The sequence below is a fragment of the Citrus sinensis genome, chromosome 7, assembly GCF_022201045.2.
Source record: "Citrus sinensis cultivar Valencia sweet orange chromosome 7, DVS_A1.0, whole genome shotgun sequence".
Taxonomy (NCBI): Eukaryota; Viridiplantae; Streptophyta; class Magnoliopsida; order Sapindales; family Rutaceae; genus Citrus; species Citrus sinensis.
The window spans coordinates 22,891,261-22,914,491 of NC_068562.1; the positions used below are offsets into that span (position 1 = coordinate 22,891,261).

The 23,231-nt window shown below is 34.5% G+C and overlaps 1 protein-coding gene across 1 annotated transcript; it reads left to right on the forward strand.

Moving 5' to 3' along the window:
* Positions 1 to 190: 190 nt before the first annotated feature.
* On the forward strand, positions 191 to 1,039 carry LOC107176412 (uncharacterized). The gene is made up of 2 exons (XM_015528900.1): positions 191 to 716; positions 804 to 1,039. Exons 1-2 carry the CDS (start codon positions 191 to 193, stop codon positions 1,037 to 1,039), a joined length of 762 nt encoding a protein of 253 aa, XP_015384386.1.
* The last annotated feature ends 22,192 nt before the right edge of the window (positions 1,040 to 23,231 follow it).

The following is a 23,231-nucleotide window of genomic DNA, read 5'->3' on the forward strand; positions in this document are numbered from 1 at the left end:
AATAAAAATAATTTGATAATTAGTTATATCAAATTATTTGCTAATTATTTATATCAAATTATTTTTTTTTAAAGGAAAATCATCTAGAAGACCAGCTAAAGAGATTGAAAGCTCGAGATTATGGAAAGCTTTGAGATTATTTTTTCACCTCGAGATTATGGAAAGCTTTGAGAAACCCCCCCCCCCCCTCATGGCTGATGATCGCTCCACCAAGAAGGCAAAATTTAGGGCTCAAAGTGATGTTGGTAATACTTCTGAGCGCCTCTCCTTTCGAGATCAATTGATGAAGTCACAAAAGGACACAGAGGAAGAGTTGTTTGGCAGCGACGAAGATTTAGATTTAAATCCGGAGGATGTGTTTTTTATGAATATTGAATCTATGCCATCTATAACTTTTTCACCGAAAGTTCATGAGCAGTTGATCAAGCCTTGGCAGAATATAGTTGTGGTGAAATTGTTGGGGCGCCGCATAGGATATAGGGCTTTGTGTAACAGATTGGAATCGCTGTGGAATTTGACGCCGGGATTTAACATCATTGATCTAGAAAATGATTTTTATTTGGTCCGATTCAAGAATGCAGGAGATGCGGATTATGCTTTAACCTCTGGACCTTGGACTATTATGGGACATTATCTGACTGTGCAACCATGGTTACCCCACTTTGATAGTTCTAAGGGGGAGATAGATAAAGTGGTGGCCTGGATTCGTCTCCCGGGCATGGCTCTGCATTATTATCACAAGAAAATACTCTGACGGCTTGGGCAAATCATTGGAATGGTTATCCGCATAGATTATAATACAGAATCTGCACAGAGGGGTAAATTCGCTCCAATTGCAGTGGAAATAGACCTTAAGAGCCCTCTAATTTCACAGTTTCATCTGGATGGTAAAGTCCAGAGAGTTGAATATGAGAATCTTCCGGTTATTTGTTTTCACTGTGGGAAGTACGGACATTATAAGGACAGCTGTTCAGATAAGGAGAATAATGGTCCGACTGAGGATGAAGTGAATATCCCAGGTAATCCAGAGGAGCAGTAGTGGAGGAGCAAGGCCGACAATGACAACCGAAATGAGCCAAAATTCGGGCCATGGATGGTAGTGGCTCGCAAAGAAAAGCCGAGAGTGGAAAAGGAAAGCAATTCCAATCAGGCAACTGAGCAAGTTTTTCAGGGGAAGTATGGTAAGGAATCACGTTTCAATATCTTAGCTAATCTCGGAGACAAGGAATCCAACCACGAGGAAAAACAAGACGCCCATATAGAACGGACCCATAGAGATAACAATACTTCTCAGTCTAGCCCTACCTGGTCGTCAAAAAATAAACCCTTTAGAAAGAAAAATGTTCACCAATCAGCTAATCCTACGGATCCGGGACACATATGTACATCTACTGGACTGAATGAGATAACCCATACTAAAGAGAATACAATTCTGCAAAGCCCTACTCACACACATGTCTCACGAGGTGTTACCAACCTCTATGCAAGCCATACAAGCCCCACTCCTTTCCCTCTACCTGTGTACGTTCCTACCAATTTAAATCCCCTTCATCACTCGGCCATCTCTTTCTCTACTGATAATGTCATTGCACATTTCCCTCTTGCTGATGTCCATCCAAAAACCTCCAATGGCCAACACAGTGCTGGTGGGCATATTATTCTGTCAGATTTGGATGGTGACCCTCCTAATCTCCAGGGTTTAGCTGCTAACATGGACATGGAAGATGACGCGAATGATAGTGATTATGTGGCTACAAGTGAGGACGGGGCTGACTCTTCGGAAGGTGATGTATCCCTTGTTGAAGAAACGGCCATGGACTTAGCGGAAGAGGCATCTCGGCCGCTGCAGTAAGGCTCTTCTTTTCTCCAATATTTTCTTATGAAGTTACAAATTCTTTTTTGGAATGTACAGGGAGCAGCTTCGAAGGGCTTTCGTCGCTCTTTTAACACCCTTATCAAGAATTATGGACCTTCTATGGTTATTTTAATGGAGCCTAGAATCAGTGGGAAGCAAGCCAATGATTTTATTAAAGGTAGCGGATTTGATTGCTCTCATCGTATTGAAGCTACGGGTTTTTCTGAAGGTATATGGATTCTTTGGCAGGGTTATTTTGAAGTGGAAGTCTTGATCAATCACAAACAATTCCATTTCAAAATTTCAAAGAATAACATTCTTGAATCTTGGATCACAGTTGTGTATGCGAGTCCTAATCCTATTTTGCGAAGGTAATTGTGGGATCACCTTGATTTCTTGGTTAGAACGGTTCATGGCCCGTGGCTGGTGGGAGGCGATTTTAATTCCATTCTTTGTGCTGCTGAGAAGAAAGGTGGCTCTACACATATTTCTGGGGTGTGTGGTCTGTTTAAGAGCTGGTTTAATAAGAATGGAATGTTTGATTTAAATTTCCATGGACCCCGCTTCACTTGGTCTCGTGGCTTCCTTATGAAGAGGCTGAACAGAACCATTTCTAATACAGAGTGGCTAAACAAGTATCCAGACAATGCAGTTTTACACTTGCCAAAGATTGCTTCAGATCATAGACCCATTTTAGTTCGGTTTAATAATGAAGCCAGCAGCACTAGGGGACAAAAACCTTTCCATTTCTTAGCTGCATGGCTTACCGACAAGTCTTTTGGGGAGTTTGTCTCAAATGCATGGATTAACAGTTTGCCGTATTTAAATGCTGCTGATATTTTTGTAAAAAAGGCCTTGGAATGGAATAGAGACCATTTTGGCAATATCTTTCAAAGGAAGCAATGGATCTTAGCACGACTGGGGGGGATTCAAAAGGTATTAGAAACTAAGTCTCGACGAAGTTTGGCCAGGTTAGAACTTAAACTAAAGGAGTTAGAGGAAATTCTTACACAAGAGGAGATTTTGTGGCTTCAAAAATCACGCAAAGATTGGCTTATCCAAGGGGATAGAAATACGGCTTATTTCCATCAAAAAAATTTAGCCAGATGTCAAAGAAATCGAATCACAACTATTCATAATGATAATGGGGAATGGATTGTGGATAATAAAATTATTAAGCAGCATGCCACGGCTTTCTTCTCGGCCCTCTATACTAGTGAGACTTTGGCTTTCCGACCATATCCAATCAGGGGCTGCTTCCCTATCCTTGATGCAACTCTCACTCAAGGGCTCACTGCTCCCATTGAGGATATTGAAATCCAGCAGACTATTTTTAGCATGAAGCCACTCAAGGCCCCTGGTGTGGATGGACTTCATGCGATTTTCTATCAATCCCAATGGCACATCGTTGGCCACTCTTTCTGTGGATTCATAAAGAATAGTTTCAGTAGCGCCAGTATTCCGAAGGAAATTAACACTACGCTTCTAGTTCTCATCCCAAAGGTTGATCATCCGGTTAATCTAAAAATGTATTGCCCGATTAGTTTATGCACAATGGCCTACAAAACCATTTCTAAAATTGTGGCGAATAGATTGCAGGCACTAATGCTGATTCTTATTGGCCCTCAGCAAACTGGCTTTGTTCCGGGCCGTCATATAATTGATAATATTGTGATTGCCCAAGAAGTTATTCACTCTATGCGCAAGAAAACGGGGAAGAAAGGATTCATGGCGATTAAAGTGGATCTTGAAAAGGCGTATGATAGACTGAACTGGGATTTTATTTATGAGACGCTGCATGAAACGAGACTTCCTAGAGATACGATCCAGATCATTATGGAATGTATTACTTCGGCAACAATGAAAGTATTATGGAATGGTGAAGCTTCTAATGATTTCGTTCCCTCCCACGGTATACGGCAAGGAGACCCTCTCTCCCCGTATATTTTTGTTCTATGTGTGGAGAGGCTCAGCCATGGGATTAATAAAGCGGTCACTGCTGGGGATTGGCAACCAATTCGACTTGCTCGTCGCGGTACTCCTCTTACTCATTTATTTTTTGTTGATGACCTCTTACTCTTGGCTGAAGCAAATATTGAGCAGGCTGGGATGATAAATATGGTATTGAATAATTTTTGTCAGAGCTCAGAAGCTAAAGTTAATAAGTCTAAATCTCAAGTTTTCTTCTCCAAAAATATCTCGGCTAGGAGCATAAAAAGAATTGGGGCTGAACTTGGGTTCCCCATCACCAAAGACTTGGGCACGTACCTTGGGATGCCGCTGTTGCATACTCGTGTTTCGCAGCATACATACCAGAACATTATTGATAAAGTGGAAAGGCGTCTTTCGGGATGGCATGCATCTCTGTTGTCTTTGGCTGGCAGAATAACCCTTGCTCAGACAGTTTTACAAGCTATCCCGGTTTACGCTATGCAAACAACTAGCCTTCCCACTGGAATTAATCTGAAGATTGATAAAGCGTGCAGGAAATTCATATGGAGTGGAAACTCCAATCAGCAAAGAATGAGTATGGTTAGCTGGAATACTTTGTGTAAACCAAAGGCTTAAGGAGGCCTAGGGCTTAAGGATTTAAACGTGATGAATAAAGCGCTCTTAATAAAGCTCAATTGGGGAGTCATCTCAGCTAAGGATAGCCTATGGGTTCGGGTCCTGTGTACCAAATATGGGGTTAATAATTCCATCCCCCCTCTGACATTGCCGACCCGCTATGGTTCTCATATGTGGAAAGCTATCGGTAAAGTTTGGAGTGATACGATGGAAAGTGTGTGCTGGTCTGTTGGTGATGGTAAGAGAATCCATTTTTGGTGGGACTGTTGGGTGTACAAGGATAAGCCCCTTGCGAGCCAGGTCACTTATTCTATTCCCGATCATCTCACTCATCTAAAGGTTGCTGATTGTGTGCCAGCGAATGGGCAATGGAATTGGGCATTATTTGATCATTTTCTTCCTCATACGGCCATCATGAAGATTGCGTCAATACATCCCCCCACAGTTTTGCTAGGTCCGGATTAGTTCTATTGGTCACATTCAAATAAGGGGAATTTCTCGATCTCCTCGGCTTATACTGCTATCAGTCCTCCGGATACTCTTTTACAGGATACTAGTTGGAAGTTGGCTTGGAAGTGGCCAGGCCCTCAGGGTGTTAGAGTTTTCATTTGGTTAGCTCTTCATGGTCGGTTGAAAACCAAAGCTGAGGTTGCAAGGCGTCACATATTGATAAATACTGAATGTGATAGATGTGGTGCCCCGGTTGAGGATATATTGCATGTTTTAAGAGACTGCATGGTTACGAAAGGTTTTTGGTATTGGGTGATTCCTGTAGCAATGAGGCAGTGTTTTTTCCAAGCTCCTTTTAAAGAATGGATGATGCAGAATCTTCAGAATGCATGGCCTATTTCTGGAGTCCGAAATTGGGTTTGCTTCTTTGGTATAGCGATATGGAGATTATGGTTTTGGAGGAACTAGTTCTAGGTGAATGGTCTAGCTATGGACGGTTTATCCATGGTTAATGATGTCAAGGCTCGCACGGAGGAGGTGAATTTGCTTCAAGGGTCTTCTTTGATCTCGACGAACAGAAAAGTTAACAAATGGATTGGTTGGTCGCTTCCGAATTGGCCATGGTGCAAGTTGAACTCAAATGGTGCCTGCAAGCCGACTGGTGTAGCTGCTGCAGGGGGCTTAATTCGCGACCACAATGGTCATTGGATTGCTGGCTTTGGGATGAATCTAGGGAATTGTTCAGTGACTATGGCGGAATTATGGGGTCTCTATCAAGGACTGATTCTTGCGTGGAACGAAGGGATCCGTTGGCTTTGTGTTGAGGCTGACAGTCGCTGCGTTACTCAACTTGTGAAGAACAACATGGTGAACTCTAATGAGTTTTCTACTCTCATTCGTGCTATCCAAGAACTCATCAGACGCAACTGGCGGGTGGAGATTACTTATGTTTACAAGGAGGCTAATTTTGCCGCGGATTATTTGGCTACATTAGCTTGTTCTTTTCCATTAGGACTTCGTGTTTTTAATTCTCCACCTAAAGGGGTGCTCCAGATTATGTCCCAAGCCACTTATGGGGTAGTCTATCCCCGCCTTGTTAATTCTTAGCTCTGATAAGAGCCCCTCTTAATCAAAAAAAAAAAGAGATTGAATCGTTAAGGAAATTAGGATATAATTCTATTTTGTTAATGGGGTCTTATGGGACACGGAGAGGAGATGCTAATGCTATGTAGCTACGCTCACTGAAACTAAAATTATAATCGTCAAATGAAATATATCATCTGCCATTAGAAAAAAAAAAAAACACCGGCAATGTTTGCAAAATGGATTTTGCAGATTAAATATCAATTCATAACCATTTCATAATTTTGTGAATTATAAATTTTGGATCTAATCCGATTTACAAACTGTGAAATTCAATCCAAATCTAATCCATACATCTGCAGATTGGATGCTGCTTTAACCCAGTCCATATACAAGCCACCATTTTGTAGATTGGTTTGTAAATTAAAAATTTTTAATTATGCCTAATCCGCGAACTAATTAAATAAAAAATTAATATAAAAATACTTACTACCGATTAAATTGAAAATTGAATAAGATTTAAATAAATAATTGTTTCAATAAAGCTAGAATTATACATTCAAAATTTCAAAATATAACACACCTATAAAAAAAATATTTGTTTAGATCAATATATAAAAATTAACTAAAATTATGAAAACTAATTGTTTAGGAAGATTTATTTGTTTATCTAATTATTCAATTATTTAATTATTTTTTTATTTCATATTATTATCGAATAAGATATAATATGGTATAAATGTAAGTATATTTTAACTTATTTATTTATATTAAGTAGTAATGCTATATTTACAAGTTTTATTTTTTAATTAAATTCTTTTGGCGGATTCACGGATTTTTGCAGATTTACGGAAGTAAATCCATATCCAATCAATCGATTGCCGATTTTTAAGGGTGCGGTGCATTCGGTATTGTTTTCAAATCCCGTTTTTTGTTTTATGAATTTAGAAAACACTAAATACGTGCTCGGTGGATCATTTTTTAAAATATAAAATTCATTCTACATTTTTAATAAAGGAAATAAGAAAATAATTTTTTCTTGTTTTTCTTGTTTTCCAATACAGTATTAAGTTTCAAAATGAACAATTTTCTTCCATCACCTCACAAAATAATAATAATAATAACAACAACATTATTATCATCATCATTATCATTATTATTATTCCCAAAAAATCAATTTTCCCCACAATAATCTTTTCTTTTTTATACATTATAATATTTATCTTTTTATATATTAATTAAATCAAATGTGTAGAGTTTATCATTTTTCTTTAAAAAAAAATTAACGAGATCACCTAATTTATTCTTAAAATTAAAATAATCAAACCGATTAAATAATAAAAATAATTATTCATTACTTTATTTTAAGTTTATGGAAATTATTCCAATAATAATTCTTTAAATTATTCCTACCGAACATATTTTACTTTTTTTTTATTTTCAAGATTATTTTTTAAAATGATACCGAACACATTTTTAAATTTAAAAAATAAATTTGAAAATAGCATTTTCGTTCCTATTTTTGTTTCATGAAAACAAAATTTGGAAAACAATACCGAGCAAGGCCTACATTTTCATTGCAATCCAATCCACCTATCAAAAGATCGAATTTTTATGGATTAGATTTTCATGGCATATGAATTGAGCAGATTGGATTGGATTCTAAACCCCCTAAAAAACAAGGGAATTTTCTTATATTACATTTTGTTCATATATTTGTGTGTGTGTGTGTGAGAGAGAGAGAGAGAGAGAGAGTGCCCTCATTTTTTTCCTTCAAAGATGCTGTTAATTCTTTAGTTTAATAAAGTCAATGTAGACATGCTATTAAAATGCACAATACACACACACACACACACAAAATATTTATGAAAACTGAGGGGATTTGGAGGTTGAGCAAGGGGGCTTCAAATCCGCTAAGGGAAAGGGAAAGAGCAAGGGAGGACAACCTAACTAAAAAGAAAAAGCAAACAATGGCCCTACATTAAAGAATTTGAAGAGGCCTTTGATTCAAAGAGAAAGGAGCACAGTATATATATATAATCCATCTCTAGTGAGGACATCTTCACTTTATTAAAGTGAGGATGCACAATAAAATACTAAAAAATATATATTTTAATATATTGAAGACTATGTTTTGTTGTCTGTCAGTATATTAAAATCTTTGTTTTTGTATATTTTATTAGTATCCTCACTTTAACAAAGTAAGGATGCTCTCACTATAAAGTGATTACACACACACACATTCTCAGGAGCTGACGCTCGTATTTTTTTAATGCGAACACCCTGTTAAACTGCGTGATTTAATAGAGTCAGTTTTCAATGCACTATAAAATCGTACAGTTTAATAGCATGTCTACACTGACTCTATTAAAGCATACAATTTAACAGTGTGCCCGTATTAAAAAAAAAAAGAAAAAAGGTGTCCACATGAGAGAAGTACTCTATATATAGGCTTTATTTTACTTAATGCATGAGTTATTAATTATGAAAATTGATGTACATTTAGTTCTGGATACTCTTCACATATCTATTTTCATATTAGTCCTGATCTCGGCACGTGTCTGACATGCATTGTAAGAAATATATAAAAGGAAACTTGGTTTGCTGACCAGTTCTAACACGTGGCATCTAACAATTGGATTTAGAGGGGATATTTATGTGTGACTCTACTTCTCTTAAGGATGGCAAGAAAATCTAGATCTGGCCCTTTTCTGCAAAGATCCCGAAGGTCCGAATCCAAAAAATTATGGCTTCATATTTATATTAAAAAATGCAGATCTAAAGCCTAAAATCTAAGATCCATGTAGATTTGAATTCGAGTCTAGATCCGGATGCACCGAATATCCAAATCCACATTATTTTACAATAAATTATTTATTTAATACGTATAAGCATAACTAAATCTATAACCTTCATTGACTTTAAAAAATATGTTAAGAAACTAAAATAAATAATAATAATACTAATTAGAGAATATTGTAATGAATCAATTTACCTTAGATATTTTTACTTTTTATATTTGATTTATGTTGTAGAATTTTTATTTTTGGATTTAAGGTGTTATAATATGTTATTTATGTTGAATTCATATTGAATTACAATTGGATTTTAAAAATATATTTGAATTTATTATTATGCAGATTTGGATATCCAAAAACCCTCAATTTGTGCAGATATTACCCACATCCGGATCCGCATATTTTTTGTAGGTCCAGATGCAAATCTATATATCAAAACTTCAATGCCAATCTGGATCTGAATGCACCTACATCTAAATTTGGATCCAAATTTTGCCATCCTTAATTTTTCTATGCGAGCTCAATTAAAGAGTTGTGATAATTGCGCTGTTACAAATATATATATAATACATTATACATAGTAAAGTTTATTTCCATATGAATTGTTTGATGTTCATAGAGGCCTCATTTGACTTATATTCTATGGAATTTCTTTTTTTTAATGATTTTAGACCTTTATATTTTTTTTGTTTTGTTGCAGATCCAAAAGAAGACTAGGAAACAAAATTGTAAAGTGCGAGTCTATCTTACTTAGTTGGGATAATTAACTTGTATCCTAACTAATATGTCACCAATAGAATAAATTTACTATTTAAATTAAAAATAATAAGATTTAATAATTAATTATCCATATCACTTGAACTAATTAGATAGTGACACATCAGTTGCCACATTTAATTGGGATACAAATTAAATATCACAACGAAGTAACTACTATGGCATTATTGAAATGTAAGAGTGAAGAATTATTTTTAAAGAAAACCCTCTAGGTTACATCAAACCAAGAGAAATGAAAAATAAATCATGAACATTTATTCAATGTCCAGTACAAAATTAGTTCAATATCACATCATAATCCAATAAGTTAACAAAGATTCAGAAGCACAATCAAGTTAAAGAACACTAGCTCACAAGTAGGTCAGGTGTGCCTTCAAGATAAAGAACACAAGCAAGTTGCAATCAAGAAAGAACTTTGAATTTATGCCTTTTCTTTCTCCTTATTCCTTTTTTGTTTTTTGTTTTTTTTTTTTTTTGTTGCAAATCGGACTAGGTTACATTTATAAGCTGCTTGTCTTGTTACTGACTAATTGAACAAGTTGTCTGCTCTGTTCCATGTCAATTCTCTTACACCCACATAGTGAGAAATTAAAAAAAGAACTTGAAATCACAAATAAGTCAAAAGAATTTCATTTATAAGAAGGCTAAGTTGGTCATTGCCAATGGTGCACAAGTCTACAAGGCATAATGTTGAAAAATTGAGGACTAAACAGCTCAAAATCGAAACTATTTGGACAACAAAAGAATTTTGCTAAATTGAAAGACTGCATTAATATTTTACAAGAAACATTACACAACTCATGGTTCACACTTCTTATTTCTCTCTTATTCTTCACTCTTCACTTAATGTATAACCAAATGATACAATGCAATATTTATAGCACATTAGAATAAATTTAAACCATTCAAATAAAAAATTACAAAAAATTAATAACCCATTATTTTCACCTACCACATCTACCACTAATAATTTCATACACTACACCTACCATCAATAATTTAAATCTCACCAACCATACCTACTCATAAAACCTTCCATGGGTTGGGCTTATGAATTTGGACTTGATGAAAGGTGGTGTTGGACTTATTCTTAACACTCCCCTCCTCAACACCAACTTTCATCCTTCAAACCATATTAAATTGTTGGCAAAACTCTTCAAACTTTCTAGTATTAAGATCTTTTGTAAACAAATCTGCAACTTGATCATCTGTTTTGATGTACTACATTTCAACTTCATCTTGCAAGACTTTTTCCCTGATGAATTGATAGTGCACCCCCACGTGCTTAGTTCTTGCATAAAAAATTGGATTTTCTACCAAGCTACTCGATGATTGACACTGATTGATTATCACAATACAATGGTACTATGTAATCTACTGGTTGGTATAGATTCTTTATCAACTGCATCAACCAAGTACTTTGTTGAGCTGCCACTGCTGCTGCTCTATATTTCGCTTCTATGATTGATAGTGATATAGTTGGTTGTCTCTTACTCTACCAAAAAACTACTCCAAAGCCAATTTTAAAAATATACCCAGTAGTTGATCTTCTTGTTTCACGATTTCCAATGAAATCAGCATCACAATAGCTAATCACTTGCAATATTCACCTTTCTTGTACAATAGACCATAATCGATTGTACTTTTCGCATACGCTAGCATTCGTCGAACCACTTTCATATGAGGCTTCTTCGAATTTTACATGTACCAGCTCATTACACCCCCTGCATATGAATTGTCTGGTCGAGTCAATATTAAATAGATTAAACTTCCTACCAATTTTTGATACATCGTTCCATCTTATAAAACTTTGCCTTCAACTGTGCACAATTTTGCATTGACTTCTATTGGAGTTGAAATTGACTTGGAGTCCAACATTCCAAACTTCTTCAGTAAGTCTTTGACATATTTCTGTTGGTAAAGAAATATCGCTTCTTCTGTTCGATCAACCTTTAGACCAAGGATGTGCTTAAGCTTACCAAGCTCTTTTATCTGGAAGCAAACTAATAAGTTCTCTCTTGTTCACTAAATCTCTTCTTCATTGTCACCAGTAAGAATCAAATCATCCATGTACACTAGTACAATTTCTAAGTTTCCTTCGCTAGCTTTGACGAACAAGCTATAATCTATATGTGCCACTGAATAACCAATTGAAGTTAATAACTCTGAAATCTTGCCATACTATGCCCTTGGTATTTACTTTAAATTGTAAAGTGTCTTTCTCAGTTTACATACATACTGCGGATGAGTTTTATTTTTAAATCTTCTAGGTTAGTTCATGTGGATCTCATGATCCAATTCTCCATGTAGAAAGGCATTTTTTATATCCATTTGCCACAATTTCCATTCTTTAATGGCTGCGAGTACAAGCAGGACTCGTACTATTGTGAGCTTTGCCACCGAACTAAATGTTTCATCATAGTTTAGCCCGTATTGTTGTAAAAATTCTCGTGCAACCAATCAAGCCTTGTACCTTTCAATAAAACCATCTGGGTCCTTCTTAATCTTGTACACCTATTTGTAAGATATTGGTTTTGCATCCTTTGGTTTTAGAACTAGATCATAAGTCTGATTTTGTTTTAGTGCAGCGATTTCTTTCTCCATCGCCTTTATCTACTGAGAATTCCATGCTGCTTCTTCGAACATTTCAGGTTCTTTTATTTTTTCTTCTTCTGCAACCGCTGTATTAACGTACCTAAGATTTGGCTTTCTCACTCTTTTGGATCTTCTAAGTTGAGGTTCAAGGGTTCTTGGTTTTGGTCCACTTGGTTCTTCATCTTCAATAGAGCACTAATGAACACGTGTCCTCCCTACTCTCCTTTGGCCATGTCTCTGAATTTCTTAAACTTTGAAAAAGTCTCTTATTTTTCTTTCATAAAGAAAACCTAGACATACCCAAAGAAATCATCGATGAATGTGATCATGTATCGCATGCCACAGATAGAAGGTTGCTTGACAGGCCCAAACACGCCAGAGAGTATCAGCTCTAATAGTTCTTTTGCTCTGAACTTTAACTCCTCATATGGGAGTTGGTAAGCCTTGCCATACTGACACCCTACACACGTTGTGTCTGTTCTTACGTCAAGTTGAGCTAGACCTATGAGTATTGACTTGTTTATCATCACCTTCAACTTATGATAGCTAATATGTCCCAATCGAGCATGCCACAAATCTACAATCTCATTCCTTCAAGTCTTGTCTACATACTCAGACTCAGTTGACAATACATAGATTGACTCTAGTCTTCGCCCTTCCATAGTAGGTGCCCCTGAGATCTTTAGATTTTGATATAACTTGACATCTTGAGGACCAAACAAAACATAATGGCCAGAAGATATTAGTTGTGATTGGACTGCTCAAAACTAAAACTATTTGGGCAACAAAAGAATTTTACTAAATTGAAAGACTTTATTAATATTTTACAAGAAACGCTACACACAACTCACAACTCACACTTTTTATTTATCTCTTACTCTTCACTTAACGCTATAACCAAATGATACAAGAAGGTATTTATAATACATGAAAACAAATCTAAACCATTCAAACAAAAAATTAATAACCATTTATTTTCACATGCCACGTCTATCACCAATAATTCAAGCCTCACTAATCATACTTACTCGTGGAACCTTTCATGAGTTGGACTTATTAATTTAGGTTCAATAAAAGGTGGTGTTAGGCTTATTTTTAACACATAATAAGAAAGCGAAATCAATCAACAGTTATTTTTAATTTCTTTTTTTTTTTTTCATTGCAACGGTGGCCAGCTTTCAAGAATGGAAATACAAATCCCTTGTTGATGAATGACGATGACGGGAAAGCAATGCTAGCAATATAATTTTATTTTTTTCATTTAGTGTACTCCGCCAATTCATTTTCAATATCAAAGCCGGCTATTAATGTGCAGAACTCAAAAATACGCATACGGTTTCTTCCGCTCTTGCATGGAGTTTGCATATTATAAATAGACCAGGCTTTAATGAATGCATATATAACAAAGGTCATAAAGACAGAGTTCTTTTAATTAACCTAAGAAAATACAGAAATTAATAAAGAAATGGCCAGCTACAAAAATTCTGTGTTCCGCAAGTTGGCTTTAGTCCTTGCTCTTCTCCTCATTGTTTCTATGGCCGAAAGCAGCAATTTTGCCGGTAAGTATTCCAATATTCTCCTTAGAATTCGAACTTTTCCGTGGTAGTCAGCCAAATAAAATTCATTGAAAACAATTCAGCAAAGTCCTTGGAAGCGATTTTATGATTAACTTGATAATCTGCTTAGTTATACGTTGAGATTAATTGTTTATAATGAAATGTACGTGCAGTCGGGCTCGTAAAGTCTCCCCCAACTTGTGATTCAGCGTATGGTGCCCAAGAAGGTGATACTTGCTCTGATGTTTCGAAGAAGTTCAAGTTAAGCAATGAGCTCTTTCTTGCCATCAACCCCAATATCAACTGCGATGCCGTCTTCGTTGGCCAATGGCTTTGTATCGTCGGCAGTGCTTAATTAATTAGCTATAAATCAGAGATTAATTCCGAATGCCTTCCAAAGCATTTGTGCTGTTAATTTGAATTTCAGAAACTTTAATTTGAACGTCTTTTCTTATGTGATGTTAACAAGCATGTCTTATTTATGCTTTTAGTGCCAAGCACTTGTTCAAATAATGTCAATTTGCTTCATGTTTTTATTTACAGGCATTAAGAACTTGTGAAGACTTGATTTCATAAACATGGTGATTATAATTTATAGTGCATGCGAGAATAAGCTAATGATAAAGTAGGCTAACTCTAGCAATAACTAACAACATGGATAAAATTGTATCTACATGATGAATACTGCAACACGATGTCTATACAAGAGATAATAAAGTAGGTTGCAAATATGTGGTAATGATCGTGACTCAGATATCAGTTTTGCATGGATTACTAAGGTGACAGCGGTTCGCTATTAATGTGCACCCGTTACAATGTTTGGTTTTATCATGAATAATATGGCATAGCCTTAAGTATATACAAATCACGGCATCAATTATTCCATGAAACGCTAGCATTAAGGACCATATGAAAGTGAAGTCCATCAAAGTTAAACCAGCCAAGTTAGTGGTGGCCAGAAAATATTAGCATAGCTTGGAAATTGTGAGAGATCCCCACCATCATAAGGTATTGCCTCGTTGCAATTATTGGCTAGGGTGGGCTCCGGGAGAAAGAGGAACCTTAAGATAGGAATGGAGGTATTGGTTTCGGAGGAAGTGACAGTAATTTTCGAAATTTTGTAAAAACGGCTCTTACAAAGGGTGTCGATTCGGAAGATGAGCATACGTTTTGTGATCAGTAGCTTGTAATGAATTGGGTGTTATCAATACAGTGCATTGACTAAATCTTGCCTTATCCACTTGCCACCCCACCTGCCACTTAGGTGCTTACATTACATATTGGGTGAAAAACCAAGTTGAATGATCGAATATTATCGAATTTGTTGACTTAACGCAAAATGATTTTTCCATATACATACATATTTTATGACAATTTTAAATTTATAAAAAAAATAATTAACAAATAAAAATTCAATTCGACCTGGTTTCATAGAATTAAGTCATACATAAAAAGGATTCTTTAAGGAATCGACTGTTAGGGAGTTATTTTTTCTTAGATCAAAATTTGGTAAGTTTGTTATAAAAGATCCATATGCAGAATGAATGATGATGAAAGAATATTTGTAACACCTTGTATCATCAATTTGAGATGTTTTGAATTTTTTATTTATTTATAGATATATGAAACATAAAATTTAATAGAAAAGGGGCAATTTTTTTTTTTTTTTTAATAACAAACGTAAAATTTAAACTCATCATGTCCGGAACACCTAGAGTAGAGAAGGACTTGCATTGGACTTTGACGTGGTAAGCCCATCTAATGAAGTTCTGCCATTTGGTAGAAGATTGAGCTCTTTTTTAATTTTAAATTTGGTGGGAAAAATCTTAGGCGCACTTAGAGCACTCTTCCTTCCTATTCATTTCTTACAACATATATATTTCTACCACCTTCCTATTCATCTCTCGCTACATATATATTTCTACTAATCATGGTAATATGCATACCAACATGGTAAGCACGGAATAGATAAGAATTAATGCTCCAAGAGCACCAAAGTCCTACTCTGTCCAATTCACCAAATGGTAAAGCTTCATTGGATGGAGCTACCACTGCCGATCAATCCTATGAAAGTTTTTCTGAAAAAAATGATTATCAAAAGATTTCACTTCAATGAGATCAGATGCCATCCGCAAAATGGCGAATTTGAAAAATGCTATAAGCACTTAACAAAGAAGGAAAATTCAAAAACAGAACTGGGAACTTCTATCTTCTTTTATTCCATACGCTGCAAGCCTTTTTAGAGATTCGTCATGGACAAAAATCTTGCTTTAAACAACTCAATTTAGCAGACAAATCATAACTCACTTTAGCAAACAAATCAGTATCCACTATGCATCTATTCATGTATAGCTAAACTTTAATATGGCATAGCTTTAAGAATATATAAATCACGGCATCAACTATTCTATAAAACAGCTAGCAGTACCAAGAAGAAGTTAAACCACTAGAACTCTTCTCTAGCCAAGTTGGTGGTGCCAGAAAATACTAGCATAGCTTAGGAAATTGTGAGATATCCCCACCATCATAATCCTCCATTTTAAAAATTCGATCATCGTTGAAAAAAAAAAATGCGATCCTTTTTGCATCCCGAAAACTCCTTAGCTGAGACAAAGAATGAACAATCATTGCAACAAAACAACACCTTATCAAATATCGGATCATAGTCCTCCTCCTCATCTTCATCAACCGTATTCTCTTCAACATCCTTCTGAGTATCAACCTTAACCATATAGTATTCAGTTCTTTTTTTCTGAATATCATATCACTCATCGCCCGTATATAAGCATTCAAGCTCATAAGTAAGAAAAAATTCTTTAAACGACTTCACCAAGCACACATACGAACCAAAATAAGATATATACGGATATTTAGCAAGTTCAGTAACATCCAGAGTCTTAGAATCCACAGAGAGAATAAGACCATCAACACTCAAGGCATAGAATCTTTCATTATGATAGGCAATATCTGCAAAGCTCTTATCTTCAAATTGAATGTGTCTCCAACCATCTTCTTTTCTCCAAACCAGCAGTTTGCTATGGCCCTCTTTGTAGCCATAATGACAAACCCATCATCAATTTCATCGACACAAGAAGAAGAAGAAGAAAGAATAACTTTTTTAAAAGAAACAGAACCAATAGCAGCAGCGTTGACAGCAGTTATACCTTCACCGAAATTATGAACATACTTAAGCCCATATGCTATTGCTAGTTCTTCCACCCGATAATCCAATATGTTCAAAGACTTTGGCAGTAACTTCTTGGACGAGTACTCTTCGTGAGGGCTTCCATCAAGCACACTCTTGACTCGCACCTTGCCAGAAATCAACTCTTCAACTCTATCCAACCGTGTCTTTGTCGTTTCGTCCCATAATGCTGCCTTGGTGATTCTGTGAAGGGGTTTGATGGTCTAAATAACCGAGGATTGTTTAAGCGAAAGATGGCCGCCGTGAAGATTAGGGTGGGCCCCTGGGGGAAGAGGAAGCGTAAGGCTAAGTTTTGGAGAAAGTGGAATTGCTTGCCGGAATGTAAGACAAACAGCTCATAAATAAAGTCTGTCTGTTCGTGATTTGATGAGAATATGTTTTGAGATTCCGTAGAGTATGTCTTCTGGCAGGCTGCTCCAGTCGCTTTAACTGTGTCCATGGCTAACCCTAACCCTAACTTAGAAAACAAGGAAGCAATTAAGATGATGAACTGGGCGATAATGAATCAAATTCACGATATTACTGTATCTTCAGTGTACCAATTAGAAAGATAGTAGGAATCTAATCTTCTATCTAAAACAAAAGAATCCTCCTTCTTTTGGTGATGTGACGATTTGGGAGGTGTAATTTGTTATTTCTCAATTAAGAATTAATTAAAAAAAAGAAAAATTCTCTTTTCATCCCTAAGATTTCATGCAATAGTTAATTTTATCCCTACTTTTTAAATAATAACTCAAAACATCCTTCTATTAACTTACTATTAGTTAATTGTCATTTGTTAGTTATCCATTGAGGGTAAAAAAGGATTTTCCATTAAAGAGAAAATAGAAAAAATAAATAAAAGTTGACATATAGCTAAAAATGATGTTTATCTAATCCCACTAAACAGGAAATACCGAAAAAAGATGAAAACTTCTATTTCAAGCAATTATTTTGTACTTCTCTCTATTTAATTATAAAAAATAATCACAGTTTTCATACTTGTATAAGTGTACTCTCTAATTGCACTGTGAACCAACTTGGGGAGATAGTGGTAAGGACTTGGGGAGAAAATAATGGTCAAAGAAGAGTGGTGGCAAAGTTCAAAATAAAAATTGATTGAAAATTAAGAAGATTTTCAGCACACGCAAGCACATAAAAATTGGTTGTATTTTTGAGTTTTTCTTCCAATGATTTAAATATATTGTGCTAATTACAATTTGTTGCTTATGACGATTATTCAATGGCTATATCAAACTACTACATCGTTGATTTCATTTAAGAAAAAAAAATGAATTTAGCATATTTTGTAGTGTTATTTAATTGCGTAAAAAATTTATTTTAATATAGTTTGTACCACTTTAATAAAAAAAATCATATTTTTCCCTCAATGAATTACTAGTTAATGGCATTAAACTAACGGTGAGTTAGCGGAATGATATTTTCGGCTATTATTTAAAAAGTATGTATGAAATGGACTATTGGATGAAACTTTAGGGATGAAAAGAGTTTTTTCCCTAAAAAAAAAATAAAAGGCTTTAATCAGTTGACCAGATCACTATTATCAAAACGGTTCATTGACCAAATATGGCTTTATTCACTTGCCATGTTATTGGAAAAATATAGTAATGCAGGACGTATGTTTGAGACAAATTAATAAGGCAATGAGTTATTGAAAAATTAAATATTTTTAGCATAAGTCATATGTCAATGGTGCTCCATTCATGGCCTCATTTTGAATTAATGATGAGAACCCTCTAGATCTAGCTAGAGAAACCCACAACTAGATTGATAAGAATATAAGAAAGTTAATATGTTCAGAATTCGGGTAAAAGATCTAAACCCTTGAGAAGCTAATTCTTAAGAACGCGGATTGCTAAATAAGACGCTATAAAAGTTAGCAACTCCTTTGATAAGTCGAAAGTTCTTTCAAGAACAAGTTGAGAAAATCCTCTCCAATGATATCAAACTCAAGATTATCAAAAGTCCCTTCAAAGAACATAAAAAAGTGTTTATATAAGGTGACTAACCGTAATTTAATTTAAAAACACAAAAAACCCTAAAATTAAAAACTCAGAGCCATATGGGTCCTGGCCTGCAGAACCACTAATTTTAAACAAACCGTAACTTAACCTGGAGCCATATGTTGCAAATTATATTTGAATTGAATTCGTTTAAAGTAGCTTGAACAAATCCTTGCATTGTTTCCTTGATCTTCTTAGCTCGTGCTCTCATAATTGGCCCCTCTAGAACAAGTACGAATCTTTAATACCCTAAGAACTCTGGATCACATCAATTAATGACAGACAAACTAAATTTAGTGGAGCCACTACTAGATAACTAAAAAATGTCGGACTAATGAGTTTATGCAACATGTTTAATAGGTTTTATTTAGAGAAAAAATGTTATAATAATAATTTTATTAAGGAAGGCTAAGGCAAATTTTTCTGAGCACTAATCATTAAAATAGACATATCCCATCACTCCAAAATGATGATGCATTTACCAAATAAAATTATGTTGTTGCCCTCAAAAAAAATAATAAGCGATCATGAGGAACCCAAACATATGAAAGATTCTTCAAGCAATCTACCCATGTTAGGAAATTATTTTAGTCCTTTATTTCATTTCAGCATAAATATAATTTTTTTTTTTAATTTCAGTCCTTATTTGAGATGGATTAAACGTTTCATTTGCATTAAGTAGCTTACTCTCACTCTCACATTAATCGATCCATAATTAAACACTCGGAGAATGGTTAGCACAGTGAATAAGCTTCGAAAAGAAAACAAGGCGCGGTGAGAAAAAATAATAAATCTTCCAAGGTCCATTTTAATAATAATTAATTCCTAATTGAGGAAGAAGATATTAAATCAGGCAATTCACACCCCGACAGGATTCCTTCGTTCTAAATAGAAGATGAGTTTCCTATTGTTTCTTTAATTTAATTTAGATTCCTAGGGTCTCTTTAATTAATTAATTCATATAGTGTAAATTCATTGAAAAGTACGACAATTAAAAAAATTCAGTATGTTCTTTCAACATGAGAAAGTGCATGTGCAGCCTCGCATGTCCCATCTTTTTCAGCTTCCGCAATCGAATGTTTCTTCTGTTGATCATGAGCCTCATGATTTAAAGCCTATGACTTATAGAGGATGATGTAGTTGGTATGGAATTGAGGAGATCCGAAAGGGTTGAGACCTCCAATTTCTAATGATTGTCTTGTTTACTTGCTGGTACATGATTTTCCTCTTACTTTATACAAAGCTATCAGTTGTCTAAAATCTTCATCTTGGACACATGCTATGCATGATTAAATGTCATTAAATGTCATCCATGTACCATATTAAAGTTTGAGAATTAGTTTTTTTTTTTAAGTCTGTTATACACAGATATTACTGACATTACATCAGACATTACAATTAATATTTACAATCATACTATATAACTGGGACTACCACCATATATTGACACACTGAAGTATATGCCCAGATATTTTAAACCCTCTCTAATATTCGAGGGATACCTGCTCCACTCACATTTCGTAATGGAGAGACTGTCTCCACTCAATTAATTGATAATTGAGGAAGAACTGAAACTAACCTCCATAATGCTCTTATAGAGGCTCGAACCCTTGCACTCAACATTGTAAGTGCAAGGCTTCTCCCATTAGACCAAAGGCCCATTGGTAGTTTGAGAATTAGTTGAATTGTCAGATTGATGTAAACCAAATGGGTTTTAATGAGTTTTCAAAACCAAGAGAGATACGTGAGGTCAGGTAAAAAGATACACCCATCACTAAAATTTAAAAATTAATATTTTACCATACAAACCCCTAAAATAACTCCTTTAAATGTCAAACATACCCTTATTTAAATAAATTTTTGTCATAACATTTTTTTAATAAATAAAAAAGGGAAGAAAGCTCTTGCTTTTCTCTTTTTCTCACTCCCTAGACCTCTACCTCTCAATTGGAATCACAAGAACTCGACTATAGATGAACTGATGAAAGAACAATTTGACATTTAATTGAGCATATGTAAAAGTATATATAACATTTATTTTCTTCAATGATTAAACAAATTCACAGGGCAAGAAAGAGTATGAGGATTGCAGATAGAGTTTCACCTCATGTCTCTTGCTGTTGTTTATTCAGTTACAAGGTTATGAATAAACATATAAAAGTAATAGAAATTGCAATGAATTGCAGTCCGTTACTCATTGAGAAGTTAGCCAAGATTGGGGGGGGGGGGAGATAATCTCCTTTTGCTCAAAGGAATAAACCTTTTAGCAAGCATTATCTTTTTTATTTTCATGGTTTGAGTTCTCATTTCGTGGTTAAATTCCTCTCGATAAGTGGATTTTGCTTCTATATTATGATAAATTACATTTAGTGTTGCAAAAACTAGTGTTAGGGAAGGATGAACGTATTGGCTCTTTGCAGGGATTTTTCTGGAAAGTAATCAAAATATTTTATTAATTAATATTATCATGTCCTTTTAAATTACTAAATGGGTATTATGGTAATAAAATTGATTTTAAACAAGTGAGTGATGAAAGTAGGATGGGCCATTTGAACCCACCAAACCACCCATTAATTTAAACCTAATTTTAAAAATAATTTTTAATGATTAAAATACGTCTAAATTAAATTACAATTACAGACACTAAAGTATAGTGAAAAAGAAAAAGAAATTCTTTAAACCCATCTTTATATTTAATGTATTTTTGTGAAAAGCTAACTAACTAGATGTGTGATTCTTCTTATGAGCCGCTTACCTTTTGCCTTATATTCTTTTTGTTTTTGTGAAGTACTTAGCTAAAAGTGACCGATCTTCCTGGGTGGCCCTTTTCTTTGTTGGCTGGGTGGCCCTTTTCTTTGACATCTAGGGATGGCAAAAATCCCTATGGGGACGGGTACCTTCGGGGATTTTCCTTATTCGGGGAGGGTATGAGGATAATTTCATACCCAATTTCTTATTCGGGAAAGGGACGGAGAAATTTTTTTACCCAATTTCTTATTCGGGGAGGGGACATGGATGAGGTGGAATCCACATCCCCTACCCATTTCCCCATTTTAATTTTTTAATTTTTTTTCATTTTTTTTAAAATTACTAGTAAATAAATAATAAAATTTAAATTATAAAATTATAAATATTGGTAAAAATAAAAATATCAAAATATTTGTATTATTAAACTTTTAGGCCTAACTAACTAATTAAAGTCCTAAATTTTTATTTAGGATATTAAAAACACCGAGTAGATTCTATTAGCCCAATTTTTTTTTATTTTAACATTCTTTAAATATTTTAAACTTAAATCTATTTTTTATTTATTTTCAGATGTTATAATTGCCCACAGTGAATCACAATTTTAATATCTAATCTAATATTTGCTCTTAATTTGCTCTGATTTAACTGTTGTGTTGTAAAGGGAATACCCACATTTATAAAGTGCATAGGCCACCATTGAAAAAGTTAATTTTGAATCTAAATTCGATTTTATTTGTAACAATTTTGTATTAGACTATTAATTTGTTCATGATAGTTTGTAAAAGAAGTTTGTATCCCTTTCATGCTGCGTTATTTACTAATTTAATGTATGTGACTTTTGTAATGAATATTAATGTAAGATATATTTCGAACTTTACTTTTATTTGAATTTTTTATTTTAATATGATTAACTCAAAATCGAAAATAAAAAAATGTATTAGTTATTCGGGGATCGGGGACCCTCGGGGTTTCCCTGTTATTATTCGGGGAGGGGATGAGGATTTTCTCAAATAATTCTGACGGGGACGGGGACATACGCAAAATATCGGGGATGGGTACGGGGAGATTGGTCCCCTCCCCATTGCCATCCCTATTATTTGGCTTACTTGAGATGATATTTTAATTTTGAGGTGAATGAGTCGTCTTCTTACTTGACCATGGTAAGTTCAATGGTTGATGAGTTAAATATATGTTTTGGATTTTGAATAACCATATAATAAATTCAATAAAACATTCATTAAGGGTTATAAATGAACTTAATGTGTTAAATAAATAAAAACACTATTATTATGCAAATTAAGGTGGCGTTTGTTTTTTTGGCTGAAATCTGAATGGACCTTAATTAGTCTGAATTCTGAAAAGATCTAAATGTCTGAATCTGAATAATATGTTTGTTTTTTCGCTTGAATATCAGAAAATAAGTATTAAGTTGTTTGTTTTTTCAACTTAAAAAAATGAGAATATGTACTTTTATATATGTATCCTTATTAAATTTGAATGTCAAATAAATAATATATTAAATACCACAATATTTTAACATTTATAAGTAAAACTATATTCAAGTGAATACATAATTATTTTAGAATTTTAATA

Bases quoted from the DNA above. Each gene is read 5' to 3' on its own strand.
- LOC107176412 (XM_015528900.1), top strand. From the start codon at position 191: ATGGCTGATGATCGCTCCACCAAGAAGGCAAAATTTAGGGCTCAAAGT. The intron at 717-803 runs GCATGGCTCTGC...ATTATAATACAG, and splicing joins GGCCTGGATTCGTCTCCCGG to AATCTGCACAGAGGGGTAAA.